Genomic DNA, 19,094 nt, shown 5'->3' on the forward strand with positions numbered 1-19,094 from the left:
AAAACTAATTTCAGTAACATCACACTCCAAATATTCATTTAATTAGCCTACCTATTCCTCCCTCTGCCCCCAATACTCAAGCAGATTGAGTTATGGTTACTTGCATGGGCTTCAGGAATCAGATTCATAGCTTTCTAATGATAATTTTCTTTCCTTTGAACTGGTAGCTTTTTGTACTGTTGCTGTTCAGATCTTCTTTAATTTCTCTGCACAATATTCAATGGGTTTTTTTATCGAAGTACAATTGATTTACAATATTATATTAGTTTCAGGTGTGCAATACAGTAATCCAATATTTTTATAGATTAACTCCATTTAAAGTTATCACAAAATAATGTTTTTATTTCCCTGTGTAGTACAATATATCCTTGCTGTTTATTTTATACATGGTAGTTTGTCTTTCCTAATCCCACATCTTTATCTTGCCCTTGCTCTTTTCCCTCTCTGCTCTGGTAACCACTAGTTTGTTCTACATACCTGTACTTTTCATATTCTGCCACAGTTCTTTTTTTTTTTTTTTTGGCTGCACCTGTAGCATGTACAAGTTCCCGGGCTAGGGATCGAACCTCTGCTATAGCAGCAACCCAAGCCACTGCAGTGACAACTCTGGATCCTTAACCTGCTGTGCCACAAGGGAACGCCTTTTTAATTAATAATCTTTATTTTTGGAGCAGCTTTAGGTTAGCAGAGAAAGTACATAGAGTTCCCATATGCCCCCAGTCCCTATACTCACAACCTCCCCTCTAATAACAGTACACCTGCAGCACAGTGTATATTTTTGACAACTGATGAACTTACATTGACATCATTATCACCCCAAATCTATAGTCTACATTAGGCGTGAGTCTCTGGGTCTGGACGAGTGTATATGGACATGTATCCACCAGCCATGATTCTTTGTAATAGTGAATCCAGTTCACAGGCTTATTTCCCACTTTCAGGCCAGTTCCTTTGCTTGATCTCTGTGACAATACCTTAGGTGCGCCTATGTCTTCAGAAGCTGCCTGTGGTCCTTACCTTTCTTTTCTCCAGTGAAGGGCACAAAGTCTTCCCTGTCTTTCTGCTCTAAAGCCTCTTTCTCCAGGTACATGAGGAGGTGCTCACGGTCAAATGGGCCGGTGGCTGCTTTCTGTGTCTGATCCTTCTGTCGAAATCCAGCTGGCAGCAGTGCACTCTGACAAGACAGGGGAGTGAGCATAAAGGGAAGTGTCTGCCTGAATGATCCATGTTACCTCCCCCACCCCTGCTGTACGTGGGGGAAGCGGGGAGAGGACACCTGTGCAGAGATGTGGGCGTGAGCCAAGGGCTGGGTCTCTGGCATACCTTGGAGGACCTACTTTCTCGAATGTCGTGTGCTGAGAGGGGACTCCCAGTGAGCTCAGGCAGAGCACAGGTGGCTGGGCAGCCTCAGTCTCCTGCAGCTGCCTTCTAGATCATGGTAACAAAAGGCCAGTCCCCATCCACTGCCTCTTTCCTCATAGATCCCACTTAGGTTTGGCCAGGTCTGTACCCAAGGTGCTCCCAGGGAGGCATACGGAGGAGTCAATGTGGCCACACTCCCTTATTTCTAACCTCTCCTGGGAAATATCAAGGCCAAGTCAGTACATGAATATTATGGTAGATGTTGATACCTGCTTGGTTAAGCTTAGAGGTTCCTTTCTTAAGTTAAAAAATAAAAACAGGGTACCTGTATGTTTTAAAGTACATACAATATTCCAAATATCTGGCATATCAGAATATCATATAAATATTTTTAGTGATGTTTTTATTCATAGTGAAGTCGCTATTTAAAATGCCTCTGGGGAGTTCCCGTCGTGGTGCAGTGGTTAACGAATCCAACTAGGAACCATGAGGTTGCGGGTTCGGTCCCTGACCTTGCTCAGTGGGTTAACGATCCGGCGTTGCCGTGAGCTGTGGTGTAGGTTGCAGACGCGGCTCGGATCCCGCATCCTGCGTTGCTGTGGCTCTGGCGTAGGCCGGTGGCTACAGCTCCGATTCAACCCCTAGCCTGGGAACCTCCATATGCCATGGGAGCGGCCCAAGAAATAGCAACAACAACAACAAAAAGACAAAAGACAAAAATAAATAAATAAATAAATAAAATGCCTCTGGGACTTCCTGTCATGGCTCAGTGGAAACGATTCTGACTAGCATCCATGAGGACAAATGTTCAATCCCTGGCTTTGCTCAGTGGGTTAAGGATCCGGTGTTGCCATGAGCTGTGGTGTAGGTTGCAGATGCGGCTCGGATCCCGAGTTGCTGTGGCTCTGGTGTAGGCCAGCAGCAACAGCTCCGATTGGACCCCCTAGCCTGGGAACCTCCATATGCCTCAAGTTTGGCCCTAAAAAAAAAAAAGATGCCTCCAATTCTAAGCTTAAGATAATACCAGCAGTGCTGAAGAAAGTACTTGCTATACAATCACTATAACGAGCTACTTTTCAAGAGTTCATAAAAATATGAGCTCAATTTAAATTTATTTGATATCATAGCTACAGTTATTCTAATCTATCCATTGCTATGAGAGCACCCAATATTTCAAGTTGTTTTATACATGTTAAGGAAATGGTATATATATAAGAAGGATCTGCTTTGGGCGTTAAAAACCTGGTTAAATACCATCTCTGACATTTGCCAGTACAGCATCTTTTGTAAATTACTTCTCCTGGTCTGTTCCCTCATTTATGAAATGGGCATCATACAATTTACCTCAAGGGTTTCTAGGTCCAAGAGAGTATATGACACATAGAAGAGACTCCGTGATATCTGTTTCCTTTCCTTCTTTCCCCAAGTCAGACTAGTCTTTCTTCAGCCAAGAGAAAATATTTTCTCCCATTTACATTAAACTCGTTTTTGAAAAATACAACTGCCCTATCATATCACAAATACAGCTACTGAGGCTCTTGATGGGTTTATAAAAGTAAGTGACCCAGAATGAATCAGGAACAAACACGTAATTTCCATCTGGAGCTCCGGGATTTCATTTGTTTGTTTTTGTTTTTGTTTTTTTGGCCACACCCACAGCCCTTGGAAGTTCTCAGGTCAAGGATTGAACCTGCATCCCATCAGCAACCAGAGCCACAGCAGTGACAACGCTGGGTCCTTAGCGCACTGAGCCACCAGGGAACTCCTGCACACTACTCTTTAAGGACCACACCACACCATTTATCCTGTCCTATTACTAACCCACTGCTTCAGTTCCAGGTCACTCACCTCGGGATCTAGGTCATCAAGAACATTTTCCAACTGTTTCAGTTCCTCTTCTGAGAGTTTGCCAAGAAGCTCATCTTCATCAATGTTCTTGTATTTCTCCAGCTCTTTTTGAAAAGGGAGTGCCATGGTTTCTCATATGCCTTTTTCACGGGCCATGAACATTTAACTGTGGCAGCTTCCTGAGACTTCAGAATACCACTAAGAAGAAAGAAACACTGTTATCTCCTTTCCGTAAATGGGACTTAGCAGGAGACAGGGCTATGCTACCTGCCAACGGAGTCTCTCCAGTGGATGAATAATTCAAGAAAATCAGTACTATTACCTTCATCTGCAGAGTGGTCTGACCACTTACAAAGGTTTTCATATACTTTATGTCACTTATTTAGATCTTTACAATGACCTGGAAAGGAAGCCTGGATAGATATCAATATCCCATTTTACAGATGAAGACGCTGAGGTCAAAGTGGCTGAGTGCCTTGCTTGAGGCCCCAGAGCTGGGATGTGCCAGGTCCTCGAGTCCTGGATGAATGCCTTCCCACCATACTACTCTGCCTCCTCTGGCTCCCACAGAAAACAATGAAGAACAATGCACCAATTGTGAGGCAGTTGTAAGAGGCAGACTTGTGTCTTTTCACAAGGAGGGTGATGCGAAGAATACAAAATAGGATTCATTCAGGAAAGAGCCCTTGGACTGTCTCTGTGAGAAAGCATTGTCCAGAAACCCCTCCGCAATTAAACTAAGTAAGAGCCTGAAATCCCGGCTACTCTCTCCACTTTTCTCTGCCTCTCTTTTCTTCTCTCTCTACCTCCCATTCTTCTTCTAGTCCCATCTCTTTTTTGGTTTCTAGCCATTCTCGCTAATTCTTTATAATCCTAGTGCATTCTGTTTTCAGTCTCCTCCTTTTATATCACCTCCCTCTTAAACTTCTACTCAAAATGAAATTTTTACTCAATTCCTTCTTTTTTGCAGAAGATTTTACAGAGCTTCCCTAGAGAGATAATACTGCATTCAGGAAAGAGCAATGTGCTTAACTGATTATGTTTCTTCAGCCAAATGAATATCAAGCAGATCTTTCAAGGTAATGAATATTTACCGTATACCTACTATTTGCCAAGTATGGTTCTAGAAAACAGGACTACACAGATAAACAAGATAGGACCCCTTCCCCAAGAGATCATAGCTCAGTGAGACATATATATGATACTATAATACTATTTGATAAGTGTGTAGACTAAGAATGCCACCTGCCATATCAGCAAACAAAGTATGTTGTGGACATCAAGACTTCAGCCACCACAGGCGCCCCCAAAGCTGTACTCTGAGGGGACCCAGCATGGGAAAGAACAGGATACTGGCCTTAGGTGGCCAAGGTGCATATCAAACAATGATTTCAATAAGCTCAGACTTTTGTATCTTTCCCACACATAGAAAAGCACTCAATTCATCAGCTTGAAATGTCTGTTTTTCTTTAATTAACCACAATTTTTTTTTGGCCAGAGGGGTGCAGCGGTTTGATGTGGGATCTCAGTTTCCAGACCAGAAATGAATCCGGGCAACAGCAATGAAAGTGCCAAGATGTAACCACTAGGCCACCAGGGAACTGCCAACAGTAATCTTTTGATGTTCCAACTACCTGGTTTTTGTTGCAAAAACCTTTGTATATTCTGGCTCCTCCCATACCTCTTGGGAACAGTTCTTCAGAGCTGTCTGAGAGGCTGCCTCCCAGGCTTGAGTCCTCAGAAAGTCTGCTGAATAAAATATAATTCTTTTAGGTTGTGCTTCCCCGCCCCCATCAATGAATGTTATAGGAGAAGTCATGTACACAGTAGGTTTAAGACACATGAGGAAACAATCATTGGATGGGGGTGTGGTGGAGGCTGTTGCGGGGAAACTGAAAGAAGTGTTTGAGCCTTGAAGAAGAGGTCCTAAGGTGGATGTGGGCAGGGAAGGGGCCTTCCAGGAAAAGAGAACAGCATAAACAAAGGCACGACATGACGTGTTGGTGAATGGTTGCTGTGGCTAGAGGGGAAGATGGGGTTGGGGAGGGGTAGAGAGCAGACAGAAGTAAAGATGAGAAAGGGGCATCTGTGAAATCTTCCTTCAGTGCCTTGCCAAAGAACCTGGGCTGTATTCTGATGTGGATGGGAGCCACTATAAATTTTTCAAGTGGAGGAATGATCTGAGAAGCTCTGTTTTTAATAAGGTAATTCAAACAGTAAGAATGAAAAACAGGCAGTCATGGAAAGAGTTTGGTTGTACGCAGGGCACTTAAGAGCTATGACAGTGTTGTTCCTCACTCCTTATTTGAACTGAGCACCATGTTCAAGCATGTGGTTTTCTATTTTGTTGTGTTTTCCCTATACAATGTAATTCTTTCCCTTCTACAAGCCCACCTTCTTTTAAGCTTCAATTACAATATTCCAGTAAAAAAACAAAAACAAAATAAACAATAAAGCCCCATCCCATTAAGTCAGAAAAACCAAAAGAAAAACCAAGTGGACCATGTACATTTTGTTCTAGTCCTAGCTACCACTAATTTACTAGGATCTCAAGCTGCCAGGCTCTTAGCCATCAAATGGACTGGTTGAACTACCCTATCCTACAGACTCCAAGATGCACAGTTTCCCACATTTACCACTCTGAAATTGAGGTATGTGCTACAACTGATGGTCCTACAATTATTGTTGATCCAGCAGCAGTCAAGATGTGATATTTGTGACTGCCAACATATGCATAAATATCAAAAGCACCAGATCTGAAACTAGCAAAAGGGGCCTCAGGGAGCTGAAAAATAACTTTTTTTTCTCACACCCATGGCATATAGAAATTCTCAGGCTAGAGATCAAATCCAAGCTGTAGCTGTGACCTATGCCACAGCTGTAGCAATGCTGGATCCTTAACCTATTGCACTGGGCTGGGGATTGAAGCCATGCCTCAGCAGTGACCCAAGCAGCTGCAGAGACAATGCTGGAATCCTTAACCTGTGGCGGCACGGTGGGAACTCTCTCAAGGACTTCTTAAAATAGAGGAACACTCTTTAAAACTGAATGGGTAGGGAGTGGGAGAGATGGTGACTCAGGTAGCGTAAATGAAGGTCCAGATTAGGCCAGTTCCCCCTAATTTACAAAGTGGATTTAAGAGCCAATATCAATAGGTTTTAGTTCTTTTACAGATTTTTTTTTTTTTTAATTACCACCCTTGATGGAACAGCAGAGGTATGGTGTGGAAATAACCAGACACTGATGAGTGTGAGTCAAAAAGTGATTCAAAAAGTTGAAATCTGAACACGAAGAAACTTTAAAAATATTAATCAACTCATTTCACTTCCATTTTCCCTTTTTAATGCATGCATGGGGTGATATATGACTTTTAAAAATCTATTTGTTGGAATTCCCGTTGTGGCTCAGTGGTTAACGAATCCGCCTAGGAACCATGAGGTTTCAGGTTGGATCCCGGGCCTTGCTCAGTGGTTAAGGATCTGGCGTTGCTGGGAGCTGTGGTGTAGGTTGCAGACGCAGCTCAGATATAGCGTTGGTGCCGCTGTGGTGTAGGCCAGCAGCTACAGCTCCAATTAGACCCCTAGCCTGGGAACCTCCATATGCCACAGGAGCGGCCCTAGAAAAGGCAAACACACACAAAATCTATTTGTATTCATACCAGCTTTATTTGTAATAGTCAAAACTGTAAACAACCTGAATAATCATTAGTAGGTGAGTAGATAAATTGTGGTATATCCACATAATGGAATCTACTCAAAATAAAAAGTAATGAACTACTGAAACACACAATGACATGGAAGAACCTCAAAAGGATTATACTCAATGAAAGAAGCCAGACCAAAAAGAATCTATACTGCATGATTCCATTTGTCTAAAATTCTAGAAAATGTAAGCATATATATATCTATGACAAAATAAATCAGTAGCTGCTCAGTGATGGGAGAGAGGAAGGGAAGGGAAGAGGGAGGATTATGAAGGAGCATGAAAAAACTTTTAGGGGTTTCTGTATGTTCACAATCTTGGCTGCGGTGATGGTTTCACAGGTGCGTGCATATGTTAAAACTCAAACTATCACTTTAAATATGTGCAATTTACTGTATGTTGAATAAAATATTTAAAAAAACATTTTGAAATATTCCCCCAAAAATGTATGTGTAAATCTAAAACAGCTCTTCAATAAAGCAAATTTTTTGTTGTTGTTGTTTTGCTTTTTAGGACTGCACTTGCGGTATACAGGAGTTCCCAGGCTAGGGGTCGAATTGGAGCTCCAGCTGCCAGCCTATGCCACAGTCACAGCAACGTGGGATCTGAGGCATGTCTGCAACCTATACCACAGCTCACAGCAACACCGGATCCATAATCCACTGAGCGAAGTCAGGGATCAAATCCTCGTCCTCATGAATATCAGTCGGGTTTGTTACCGCTGAGCCACAACAGGAACTCCAAAAAAATTACATTCTTAAGAAGGCATAGGTCACATTTTAATTGGCAGCATTTTTCTTCTCAATGGTATGTAAATTACTGGTGTATTTTACAACTGATGTTATCTTAAAGTTGATAAGACTTCCTTTGTAGTTCTAGTCCAGGATTCTACAACTATTCCCCAACTTCTTATCTTCCCCTGAAACAGACTTGCTCTCCTGGTTTTCTGGATCAGTCCCTTTCAAAACTCAGGCCATTGAGTTTCTTCCCCTTCTTTCCATGTCGTGTTGGTTAGCACCTCCTGTGGATTCTTCCTGCACAGTACTTTCACATCATCCTTGCATGTCACTCTTGTTTTACATCTTTGTTCCTTTGGATCTGGAGTACTGTCACTGCATCCTGAAAGGGTGCTATTCTTCCCTCTAAGCCACCCAGAGTACCACAATCAGATCTTCTTTCTTCACACTGCTAACAAGGCTCTTCCCTGGTTAAGGACCTACAATGGTTCCCTCTTGTCTACAGAATGAAATTCATATAGTCTAGCACCCAAAACTCCCATTATTTGGTTTTGACGTGCACTGTTTTCCATCTTCATTACTTTCCTAGGGAGCCCTCGAATCCAGCCAAAATGGTTACTCACTCTCTGTGCTTGCTAGAATAGTTTCCTCAAGATGTTCACATGCTGAATCTAAAATATGGCACAAATGAATCTATCCACAAAACAGAAATAGACTCACGGACATAGAGAAAAGAATTGTGGTTGCCGAGGGGAAAGAGGGAGGAGTGGGATGAACTGGAAGTTTGGGGTTAGTAGATGCAAACTATTGCATTTGGAGTGGATAGACAACGAGGTCCTGCTATACAGCATAGAGAACTATATCTAGTCTCTTGGGATAGACCATGATGGAAGCTAATATAAGAAAGGGAATGTGGAGTTCCCATCGTGGCGCAGTGGTTAACGAATCCAACTAGGAACCATGAGGTTGCAGGTTCGGTCCCTGACCTTGCTCAGTGGGTTAACGATCCGGCGTTGCCGTGAGCTGTGGTGTAGGTTGCAGACGCCGCTCGGATCCCGCGTTGCTGTGGCTCTGGCGTAGGCCGGTGGCTACAGCTCGGATTAGACCCCTAGCCTGGGAACCTCCATATGCCGCGGGAGCGGCCCAAAAAATAGCAACAACAACAAAGACAAAAGACAAAAGACAAAAAAAAAAAAAAGAAAGGGAATGTGTATATGTATGACTGGGTCACTTTGCTGTATAGCAGAAGTGGCATAGTATTGTACTATATAGCACAATACTAAATTAAAAAAAAAAAAAAAAGATGTCTACATGCGAATCCCCAGAACAACCCGGGAATGTGTTACTTTACGTGGCAAAAGGGACCAGGTGTGATTAAATCAATGATTTAACGATTTTTTTTTTTTGCCTTTTTAGGGCTGCACCCACAGCATATGGAAATTCCCAGGCTAGGGGTCCAATCAGAGTTATAGCTGCTGGCCTACACCACAACCACAGCAGTGCCAGATCCGAACTGAGTCTGTGACCTACGCCACAGCTCATGACAATGCTGGATCCTCAACCCACTGAATGAGGCCAGGGATCAAACTGGCATTCTCATAGATACTATTCGGGCTCATTACCACTGAGCGAAGATGAAAACTCCAAATCAAGGAAAGTCCAGGGAGACTATCCTGGATTATCTGGGTAGACCCAATGAAATTGCAAGGGCTCTTAAAAGATGGAATGGGAAGGCAGATGAGTCAGAGAATGAGATGTGATGACAGAAGCTGAGGGACAGAGTGACACAACTGCTGGCTTTGAAGATGGAGGAAGGGGCTGAGAGCCAAGAAATGTGTGCAGCCTCTAAAAGCTGGAAGAGGCCTGGAAATGAACTCTACCTAGAGCCTTCAGAAAGGACTGCAGCCCTGCCAACACAGTGATTTTAGCCCAATGAAACATACTTTGGATTTCAAACTTCCAAAACGGGGCCATAACAATTTGTGTTATTAAAGCCCCTGAATCTGACAGCAGTAATAGGAAATGAATACCCTCTCTTTCTCATACACTTCTGTTTTCCAAGATAATTATTCTGGATATCTTGTCTGCTGCCTCCATTCACTCCCCACCCTGCTCTGTGCCCCAGGAAGATGAACTATTTATATGACATTAAGGGACTCTCTTGCTCTCTGGCTTCTGTTTGGCCAACAGGAGGCTCTAGCAGGAAACCGGGGGCAGGAGGAGAGGGAGGTTGGTCTAGAAGACCACATGGCCTACCAGGAAGCCCTCTCTACACAACTGTACTGCTGACTTCAGGTCTGGGGGCGGAGAAGGGTCCCTGTGTGGCTACTGCCAGATTTCTGCCTTGTTGGCTTCCTCAAACCCTCCCTACAACTTTGTAAATAGCCTCTTTATTAAAATTCCCTCAAATTATTCAATTTGAGTGTGTCCTCTGTTTCTTGCTGGGGTCCTGGCTGATAGAGTAATATTACTTGAATGCCCCTCTCCATTCTCATGGCCTACTCATGTGCTCTGCTTTTGAGACCTGGCTCAGATCCCAGTCTGCACGACTATGGAACTCCAGGGCTGAGGGAAGCCTTAAGCATCATCTAGTCCAGCAACATAGAGGGTTTATCTCCTGCTTCTCTCATCTCTTCTTCTTGGCCTCTTGGTAATTCTTCTTCTACCTTAAATACTGGCATGTAACAAGATCCTGTCTTAGTATTTCTTTTCTTATACATATATTCTCCCTGGGGAAACCCATTCCCCTCCAAAGGTTTCATTATAATCCATATTCTGAAGACCCCCAGATCCATATCTTTGTTCGAGACTTTGTTCCTTGACATATTTCCACTGCCGAACCAACACCTCTACTTGGCTGAATCAGGCACCTCAAACATCAGAAGTACTCAATCATCTTCCCTTCCTCTCCTCCAGAATTTTCAATTTGAGGAATTTGGCCAAGAAATGAGGGAGCCATCCTTGGCACTTTCTCTTCCTTGTCTCCTTACCGCCCATCAATCACCAAATCCGATCCTTATCTAAACTTGCTAGGAATCCACCCACTTCACCCATTGGCACTGCCACATCCAGTCTTAGTCTATTTTGAGTCATTCTCTATACAAGTGGCCAAAGTGAGCTTTTAAAACAAGTTTTCTCTAGTTACTGAAGCTCCTCCAGTGTTTATCCTTTGCCTTGAGGATAAGGTTCAAATTCCCAGTCTGGTCTCTGTCATCCTCATCAGCCTCATCCTGCACTGCACTCCCCATCTTCTCCTGGCTCCAGCCTCCTGGACCACTGCCAACTCCTGGATCACGCCTTATGTTGTTTCCTCCGCTCAGAGCATTCTTACCCCTTCTCCCTCTGGCTGACTGCTAGCCTCCTCATCTTCCAGTCTCCATGTAAGCTTTAACTCTTCAGAGAGGTCTTGTTCAGACCCCCAGACACATCTAAGTCACTCCCCACCCAATGGTGCACCACTCGATCACAGCTCTCCTTGACTTTATTACAACTGCTTGTTTTATCTCTGTCTTCATTGCTAATCTCTGTGAGGGTGAGGACTGTGTCAGTTTTAGTCACTGTTATAATCCTGGCTCCCAGTACAGGTCCTGACCCAGAGTAGGCATCCAACAAATATTGTGCAACGGACATTAAATGAAGGAAATGAGCTCAGAGAGGTGAAGTGACCCCTGGTCCAGAGCTCATTCACCATATCTATGGCCTCGACTCTCTGTCAGGGAAATTTCTGACACCAGTTAAGCCCACAGAAGTTGCTCTGCTTCCTAAATCCATGGGCCTAGCCACCAGCTGGGTGCTCAACCCTATCTGATTACTTTTCATCTATGCTTCGTAAATGGTTCTCTCTCTAACCAACTCCTAGCGAACAGGGATGATGCCCTCATTCTTTATATCCCTGGGCTTATCATATATTCACTCAACGAATAGCTACTGCAAGCACACCTTCTCCAGACACTGCTGGGACAAGAGCAGTGAACAAAACAGAGGATAGCTTGTACCCTAACTGAGCTTACAGTCTGGCAGTGAGAGAGGCATTAATTAAGTAGCTACAATAATGTGTTAATACTACGTAACTGCACCTGTTAAAATGAATTGCATACATTGTGTCAATGCATTTGGGGGGGGAGGTCTCAAAACCACAGGAGGGGAAAAAAATAGTGCATCCTCTGGAGCACAATTTTGACTTGAGGATTGAGGGAAAGCTGGTTTTATTTTATTTTATTAAAAAAAAATTTTTTTTCTTTTTGTCTTTTTAGGGCCGCACCCACAGCATATGGAGGTTCCTAGGCTAGGGGTCCAAAGGGAGCTACAACTGCCGGCCTATATCACAGTCATAGCAACACCAGATCTGAGCCACGTCTGCGACCTACACCACAGCTCACGGCAACACCAGACCCTTAACCCACTGAGCGAGGCCAGGGATTGAACCCGCAACCTCATGGTCCCTAGTTGGATCTGTTTCCACTGCACCATGATGGGAACTCTGGTTTTATTTTTTAATAACAAATACAGATATATGCGAATATACCACTCACATGGCTTTTAAAGTCAAATCACAGGTTTCTGGCTTATGGCTGGTCTGCATTAGCCGCCACCTGGGCCTCAAAAGGTTCATTTTTGTCCTCTCCTCCTGTGAGTGATGCTGCAGTGGAAGGTTTGCCAAGCACTGCCATAGCCTCGCCTCCCACATGGCAAGCTCTCAGTGTGCAATGAGAGAATCATGTGCACCCTGAATTGAAGGAACAGCAAACAGGGCTTTCAGGAGGCCAGGGGGCAGGTATAGCAAGCTGGTTAGGAAAATGGAAAACAGAGCCAAGACTTGAGCTGAGGGAAGGGTCGCTTTGGCCTTCTGACAGGTCTTCCTGTTACCCAAAGATACGAGCCCTGGGAAGGAACACAGAGAGTGTGGCTTTCTTTGCTTCTCTTTCCACTACCTTATTTGTATAACTGTTGTACGAAGGAAGAAAATCAGATATACCATAAAGTGCCCAGCCTTTGGCCCACACAGACTTAGAACCAAAGCCAAAACAAGCAGCCTTATTTCTTAAACCCGATCCAAACCAAAGACCACTTTTTACAAAATAGTAAGCAAAAAATTCTCAGAGAACCCAGTGGCTGTGTCACTTTGCTGTATAACAGAAATGGAAGGAACATTGTAAATCAACTATAATTTTAAAAAATTAAATTAAAAAAAAAACCTTGTGAAAAGTTTTTTAAATGAATAAAACAATTGCTTTGGTGTACGTACATATCTGGGAAAGTGACAAAGAACTGCACACGGAAAGGGCAGACACCACACTGGGAGGGAAAGGGGGTTTCATTGGAGAAGGGGAACTCAGGCTTCCACCGCCCTGCTAAGCAGGGTATATACTAAGTGAGAAGTTGTTGTTGTTCTTCTTCTTATTATTATTTTATGGCCACACCTGCAGCATATGTTAGTTCCCAGGCTAGGAGTGGAGTTAGAGCTGCAGTTGCTGGCCTACACCACAGCCACAGCAACACCAAATGCGAGCCATGTCTGAGACCTACACCATTGCTCATGGCAATGCTGGATACTTAACCCATTGAGTGAGGCCAGGGATTGAAACTGCATCCTCAAGGACACCATGTTGGGTTCTTAACCTGCTGAGCCACAACAGCAATTTCTGTAATAATTTTTAAACAATTAGTGAATCATTTGGCACAAGAACCAAATCTACATTTCCTACAAACAGTAAATTAGAACAAAATCAGCTTATCAATATATCCTCCAACAAAACAGGAATTGATCCTATATATTTAATTCCTTTCTAGCTGCAGGCAAATACAAAGATGTGTACAAAACACAGAGCCTGTGGTTTGGAATCTAGCTATTTGAAGATGGCCCATTTAGGTCTGTTTCTTTTTTTAAATGTCCAAATGGCTCCTGCTACATTTTGGGAAATATCTGCAGGATATGAAGGGCAGAAAATGGACTGTGATAAGGAGGAATTTTAGGCAAAAGAAAATATGAGAAGGCAATTGGAAGGGGCAAGCTGAATGGGGAATGAGGAACATATCTTAGCAGAATGAAGAGTTGGTATCTGAAATTCTTTGTTCCTAACTTCCCAGTCTTATGACACAAAAGTTGCCATAGCTCAAATTGTGCTTGAAAACAGTCTCCTTTTAAAAACAATATGAGCCACAGTAACCAGCCCCCTCCAGGTTCGGACAAGCATAGAAGACTAAAAGCCTGGGCCTTGGAGTCCACCAGCCCTGGACCTGATGATTACAGATCCTCGTGTGAGTGACAACCTCTCCAGGCCACTGTCCCTTCCTCTGTAAAACAGCAAAGAATAGTGCTCCTCTCAGAGGGTGGAGGTGATGCCTAATGTGATGATGTCATCCCAGGCTCAGAGGCTGGCCCTCCATCAAAGCCATTTCCCTTGTGTCCTTAGTCTGGATATAATCTTCTATTTGGGTTCTTTGTTCCCTCTGTTATCTTTGTCAGGATGTGTTGAATGTGGAGAGGCAGCACTCCATAGGGGTCCTGGGCCAGCACTGCCAGGTGGAGCCAGCCACTATGTCTAGGCTGGACTAGCACAGGATAGGTTTCCATCTGGGGAGGAAGTTGCCTAGAAGCTTCCTGCTGGGGCACAAGTGCTCCAGCACAGAAGTCTTACTTTCTGCCCTGACTGCCACCTGGTTTCCAATTCTCTTGGCAGGTCCTACTCCCTGCTGCTGCCCTCCCCCTTTGTCTGGCCCAATTCTCTGTTTTCTGAGGAGTTTCTGTTTCTTGACTTCAGTCTACCTCCTTGCCTTCCACTTAGGTGTCTGGGTCTTCTTAGCTTTCAACTACCTATTGGTTCCAGCCATGTCCCCGCATCTTGACTTTGGGAAATTATGGGCTTCTCACTTCCTGGCTGGTACTATGGCTTCTCTATATTTTTTCCTGATTCAACATGCCCTCCCGGCTTCTGCCTGCTCTTAACGTATCTTCTCTCCTTCTCTGGCATCTTTATCTCAGTTAGGTTTGTTTTGTTTTTTCTTTTTTCACTGCCCCACGGCATATGGAGTTCCTGGGCAAGGAAACAGATGCAAGCCACAGCTGCAACAATGCCAGATCCTTAACTCACTGTTCCAGGACAGGGATGGATCATGTGTCCCAGTACTTCAGAGACAATGCTGATGCCACTGTTTCACAGGGGGAACTCCCCGCAGTTAGGTTTTGATCAAAGCTTTGTTATGACTTACTGGTACTATGTGCACCTTGACTGGTGACTGCTTATCAAGATGATATGCAAAACATTCAACAACTGGTATGAAATGGGTACTGTCCTATCAGAAGGGTTGTCATCTATAAACAATAGAGATGGTTGATCCTGCATATACTGGATGAACAGCAGCCCAGCTCCCTAGACTCTAGGCCCCTCTCTCTGTTCTGACAAGAGATCTCCTGGTTCTTTCATAGGGCTGGTGCTTCAAACTTGCTTCTTACTCTTCATGTCCAGGCATGGCATGGCTGGCCCTGCATCCTGTTTTACAAGGTCCTGTCACCCACAGCTGGAGCTGATCTTCTCATTCCCATTCTACTCAGCTGTCACTAGGGAAATCCAGGAATACTGGTGATACACATGAAAGACATGGGGTAGCCTCGATGCCAAAACCAGAGGGCAAAACATAAAAGCATATGTATATATATATTTCAGGTATAAGAAAAACATCCTTGCAGCAAAGGGTTCTGTATAAAATTAAGTATTTTATCTTAAGATTGGTTCTGTTTTCTCCATCTGGTGACAGGAAGTTTCTTCTGCACATATCTTCTATGAGTTTCTTTTACCCACTTATAGTCTATAAGGAAAATATTTGGTTGTATATGACAAATAAAAGGAATGAGAGGAAACCCTCCAACTTCTGTCGAAAAAGCTGGATCTATTCTTTCCCCAGTGTTCCCCTAACTTAAAATAAAAAGAACCAGCACCTAGACCATCCTTCTACACTGGTGCAGATCTTAAACCCAGAGAGAAAAGGGATGGGGCTTCCAGGATGGTTCTTGGGTAGGGCTAAAATTTAAGGTTTGGTAATTATTAAACCTGTAATAATTGGTTGGAGTTAGGGGATGGAGTGTCTTAAGAAAAAATGATCAATAGCTAGCCAAGACAAACCAGAAAAGGGAATTTTCCCTGACCACACTCACACCTCTAACAGGATTTAAGTCTTGGGAACTTGAAGCCACAGATTCACTCTGAGTTCTTGACCAATTCATTGTAGCTGTCTGTCACTGACCACACCGTCCTCTACAATCATTTCTCTTTGTTTACTTATCTATTTTATTCATCAGCCCAGTTTTTTTATTTAAAAAGTTCAAATCTATTGAAAAGGTAAAAGAATAGTACCATAAACACCTATATACCATTGTCTTTGATTCACCAACTGTCTCTGTTTTGTTACTTTCCTAAGTCTTCCCCCCACCCTAACACTCCCCCCCACCCCAGCCAGCTGAGAGTTGCAGACATCATGATGCTATGCCTCTAATACCCATATCTCAAAAGAAAGTGTCCTACTTGACCACCATACCACTGCTGCACCTGCGAAAATGAAAAGTAATTTCATATTATTATTTAAGATGCAATCCATATTAAAAGTTCTTCAGGAGTTCCCGTCGTGGCGCAGTGGTTAACGAATCCGACTAGGAACCATGAGGTTGCGGGTTCCGTCCCTGACTTTGCTCAGTGGGTTAAGGATCCGGCGTTGCCGTGAGCTGTGGTGTAGGTTGCAGATGCGGCTCGGATCCCGAGTTGCTGTGGCTCTGGTGTAGGCCGGTGGCTACAGCTCCGATTCGACCCCTAGCCTGGGAACCTCCATATGCCGCAGGAGCAGCCCAAGAAATAGCAAAAAGCCAAAAAAAAAAGTTCTTCAATTATCTCAGGATCATTGTTTACATCTATGTGTGTGTGTGCGATACAGGATGACAAAGTTCACACATTACAATTGGCTGTAATATCACTTGAATATTTTAATCTACAAGATCCCACCCCATCTGCCTTTTTGGCAGGAACACTACACAAGTGAAGTTTTGACCTTCTTATTGCCTCCCACAAGGAGACTCCTGATAGGGATTGGTCAGCTTGATCATTAGGCTAAGAAGATGATTTTCTCTTTTCTCCATTGTGAGGACATGTTCCCCTAGGTAATCTGTGGTGAGATACTTTGAAATAATGTGAAAATCCTGTTCCCCAATAATCTTTACTCAAAGGTTTTTGTACCCACGGATGAATCCTTGCCTGAATCGGTTATGTTAGGGTTACACAGTGCTGGCTTTCTGCTTCTCTCATTCCTCCTATTGTGTATTTATTATTCAAACAATGACCCATCAATACCCATCCTCTCTATCCTCAGTGTATGTACTCTCTGGTTACTTTTGCTGTGGTTTCCTCCCCACCTCCTTGTTGACTGCATCTGCCCACTCCTGCCCACTCCTGGGGAGCCATTCACTTCTCCCTTTACCTGCTGATTCCATCAGTTCACCTTCAGCAAATTAAAAACAAACAAACAAAATGCCAAAAAAACAAACAAGCAAACCCACAGCATGTTGTTATTTACCAACTTACAGTAATTTACAAAAATTAAAACAATTGTAATGCACATTTACTGGGTTAGATTTCAGAGTGTAGACAGAGGAAAACAGTTCCATTTAAAAATAAATCAGATTGCCTAAGCCCTGAAAAATTTTTCCTCCTCACTAGGGTAAAGCTGTTTGTTATGTCACAATCAGGCTTTTTGTAATGGTACTGAACAGAAGCACCCTCATCGTCTCTTCAGTTCCCTGATATGAGAATCCTGGAAGAAGAGAGGTTCAGAAATCATTTAGCCCGAATGCCCTATTTTAGATGGAAAAGGAGGTTAAGAGAGGTGAAGGGACTTGCCCTGGATCCCTCGGCTCCTAAAATGGCACAGCTAGGACTGGAAATTGGTTTTCTAAATACCTGCCCCGATGTTCTTTTCATTCCCTTCCCAAGGACCTGGTGATGCAGATGTTTAATAGGCAAGAGGAAGCTCCTAGCATTCACCGCCTCCTTCATCGCTAATTTGCATTTTGCCTGCATCACCTTCCCATCTTTGAACACTTAAAGTCAAAATTCCCATTAGGAGCCATTATTATTATTGTTGTTGAGGATGTTATTATTATTACTACTACCACTACTATTTTAAAAAATCAGTCTTCATTTCAACAGGGAAAATTTAGGAAGATTCAAGGGAGTACTTTAACCAGAAAAAATAATGAGTCTAATGGACCTTCATCAGGCCGCTCTTGGAACGCTCTTGGAACGCTGCTTTCTTGGAGGCTGAAACGCCATGCGGGTGACAGTTCCAGCCAGAGTCCACCCTTCCCCGCTGCCTGCTCTAACGGTGCAGTGACAAGCATTAGGCTCCGGGAGCTTGTCAAACGTTCGCATGAGAGGGGAAAGTGGGGAACAAAGCCCAGTGTGGAAAAACCCAGCCCCGCAGCCCAGGGAGGACAGGAGACCGCGCCCTCACTGCAGCGGTCGGGGGGCCGCAGAGACTGCGGAGCCGCAGTGCTGGGCGTGGGACCCACACCGTGCGGGCGCCTCCCGCGCCGCCCTCCGCCGCTCTGTCCTCTGCGCTGCCCGGAGCCGCCCGCCCGGCTGGGGAGGCCAGAGGCGGCCCTGGCCCCGCGCGCCCGCTCAGCCGAGTGCCGAGGCTGTGGAGCATCCTCTGCGGACAGGGAGGGCGCGGCCGCCCCGCGCTGTGGGCCAGGCTGCAAACCGCGCCTCTCCCGGGCGGGCCCCCACTCACCCGCGGCGCGCTCACCTGTCTGTGCGCCCATCACGGAGCCGGAGGTGTGGGCCGTCAGTCTGCCTGCCCCAAGGTAGCGGGGCCGGCGAGCAGGGCGGCGCCGTGGCCAGGGCGAGAGCGGTGATCAACAGGCGGCTCCCGGCCGGGCACGGCGCTTGGGGCGCGCGGCTGCAGCGGAGCAGGCTGGGAAGCGTAGTCCCGGCGGCGTGCGGCTGCCACGCGGAGGCGGGACCCCCTGTCCGCCAGGCTGCAGCCGCCGCTTCCCTGCTACCCGCTTCCTTGCAGGTGCCCTGGGCCGGAATCTGCGTCCGGACCCTGTAACCATTGTGCAAGGACAAGGACCTCAGCCTTGGGACCAAGCCTTCCGGGCTCTTTTGAGACTCTCCGGGCTACGAAGAGGGTGGGTGGCAAAGGCTTTCCAGGCTTGTGAGGAGCAGTTGGGTGAGTGAGCATCTTTGTGGAAGCCTTGTTAATACCCGCTCAGATACAGATCAGACTTAGGTTTTAACGGCTTCGCGCGGGCTTGGGGCGGGGCGTGGAAAGGAGGAGTAGCTGGGGTACATGCCTGGGGGAAGGGAGATGGAGTGTAGCGAGGCTGATCTAAAGCCTGTAGGTGAGGATGTTCGACTGTCCACGCACACGCAGTGACTTCACTAGAGGAGGGGCTGGCTA

General features: G+C 45.0%; 1 protein-coding gene across 1 annotated transcript in view; it reads right to left on the minus strand.

Annotated features, from left to right (window-relative positions):
- TMOD2 (tropomodulin 2) overlaps positions 1 to 18,574 on the minus strand; it is a 48,753-nt gene extending 30,179 nt beyond the window's left edge. The window contains exons 1-3 of the mRNA XM_047766342.1: positions 18,438 to 18,574; positions 3,211 to 3,408; positions 1,018 to 1,174 (exon numbers count right to left, since the gene is read on the minus strand). Of these exons, the coding sequence (XP_047622298.1) occupies positions 1,018 to 1,174; positions 3,211 to 3,336 (283 nt within the window). The 5' untranslated portion in view covers positions 3,337 to 3,408; positions 18,438 to 18,574. The remainder of the gene's footprint in view (positions 1 to 1,017; positions 1,175 to 3,210; positions 3,409 to 18,437) is intronic.
- Positions 18,575 to 19,094: the final 520 nt, after the last annotated feature.

The sequence above is a fragment of the Phacochoerus africanus genome, chromosome 2 (genome assembly GCF_016906955.1).
Source record: "Phacochoerus africanus isolate WHEZ1 chromosome 2, ROS_Pafr_v1, whole genome shotgun sequence".
NCBI classification, from domain to species: domain Eukaryota; kingdom Metazoa; phylum Chordata; class Mammalia; order Artiodactyla; family Suidae; genus Phacochoerus; species Phacochoerus africanus.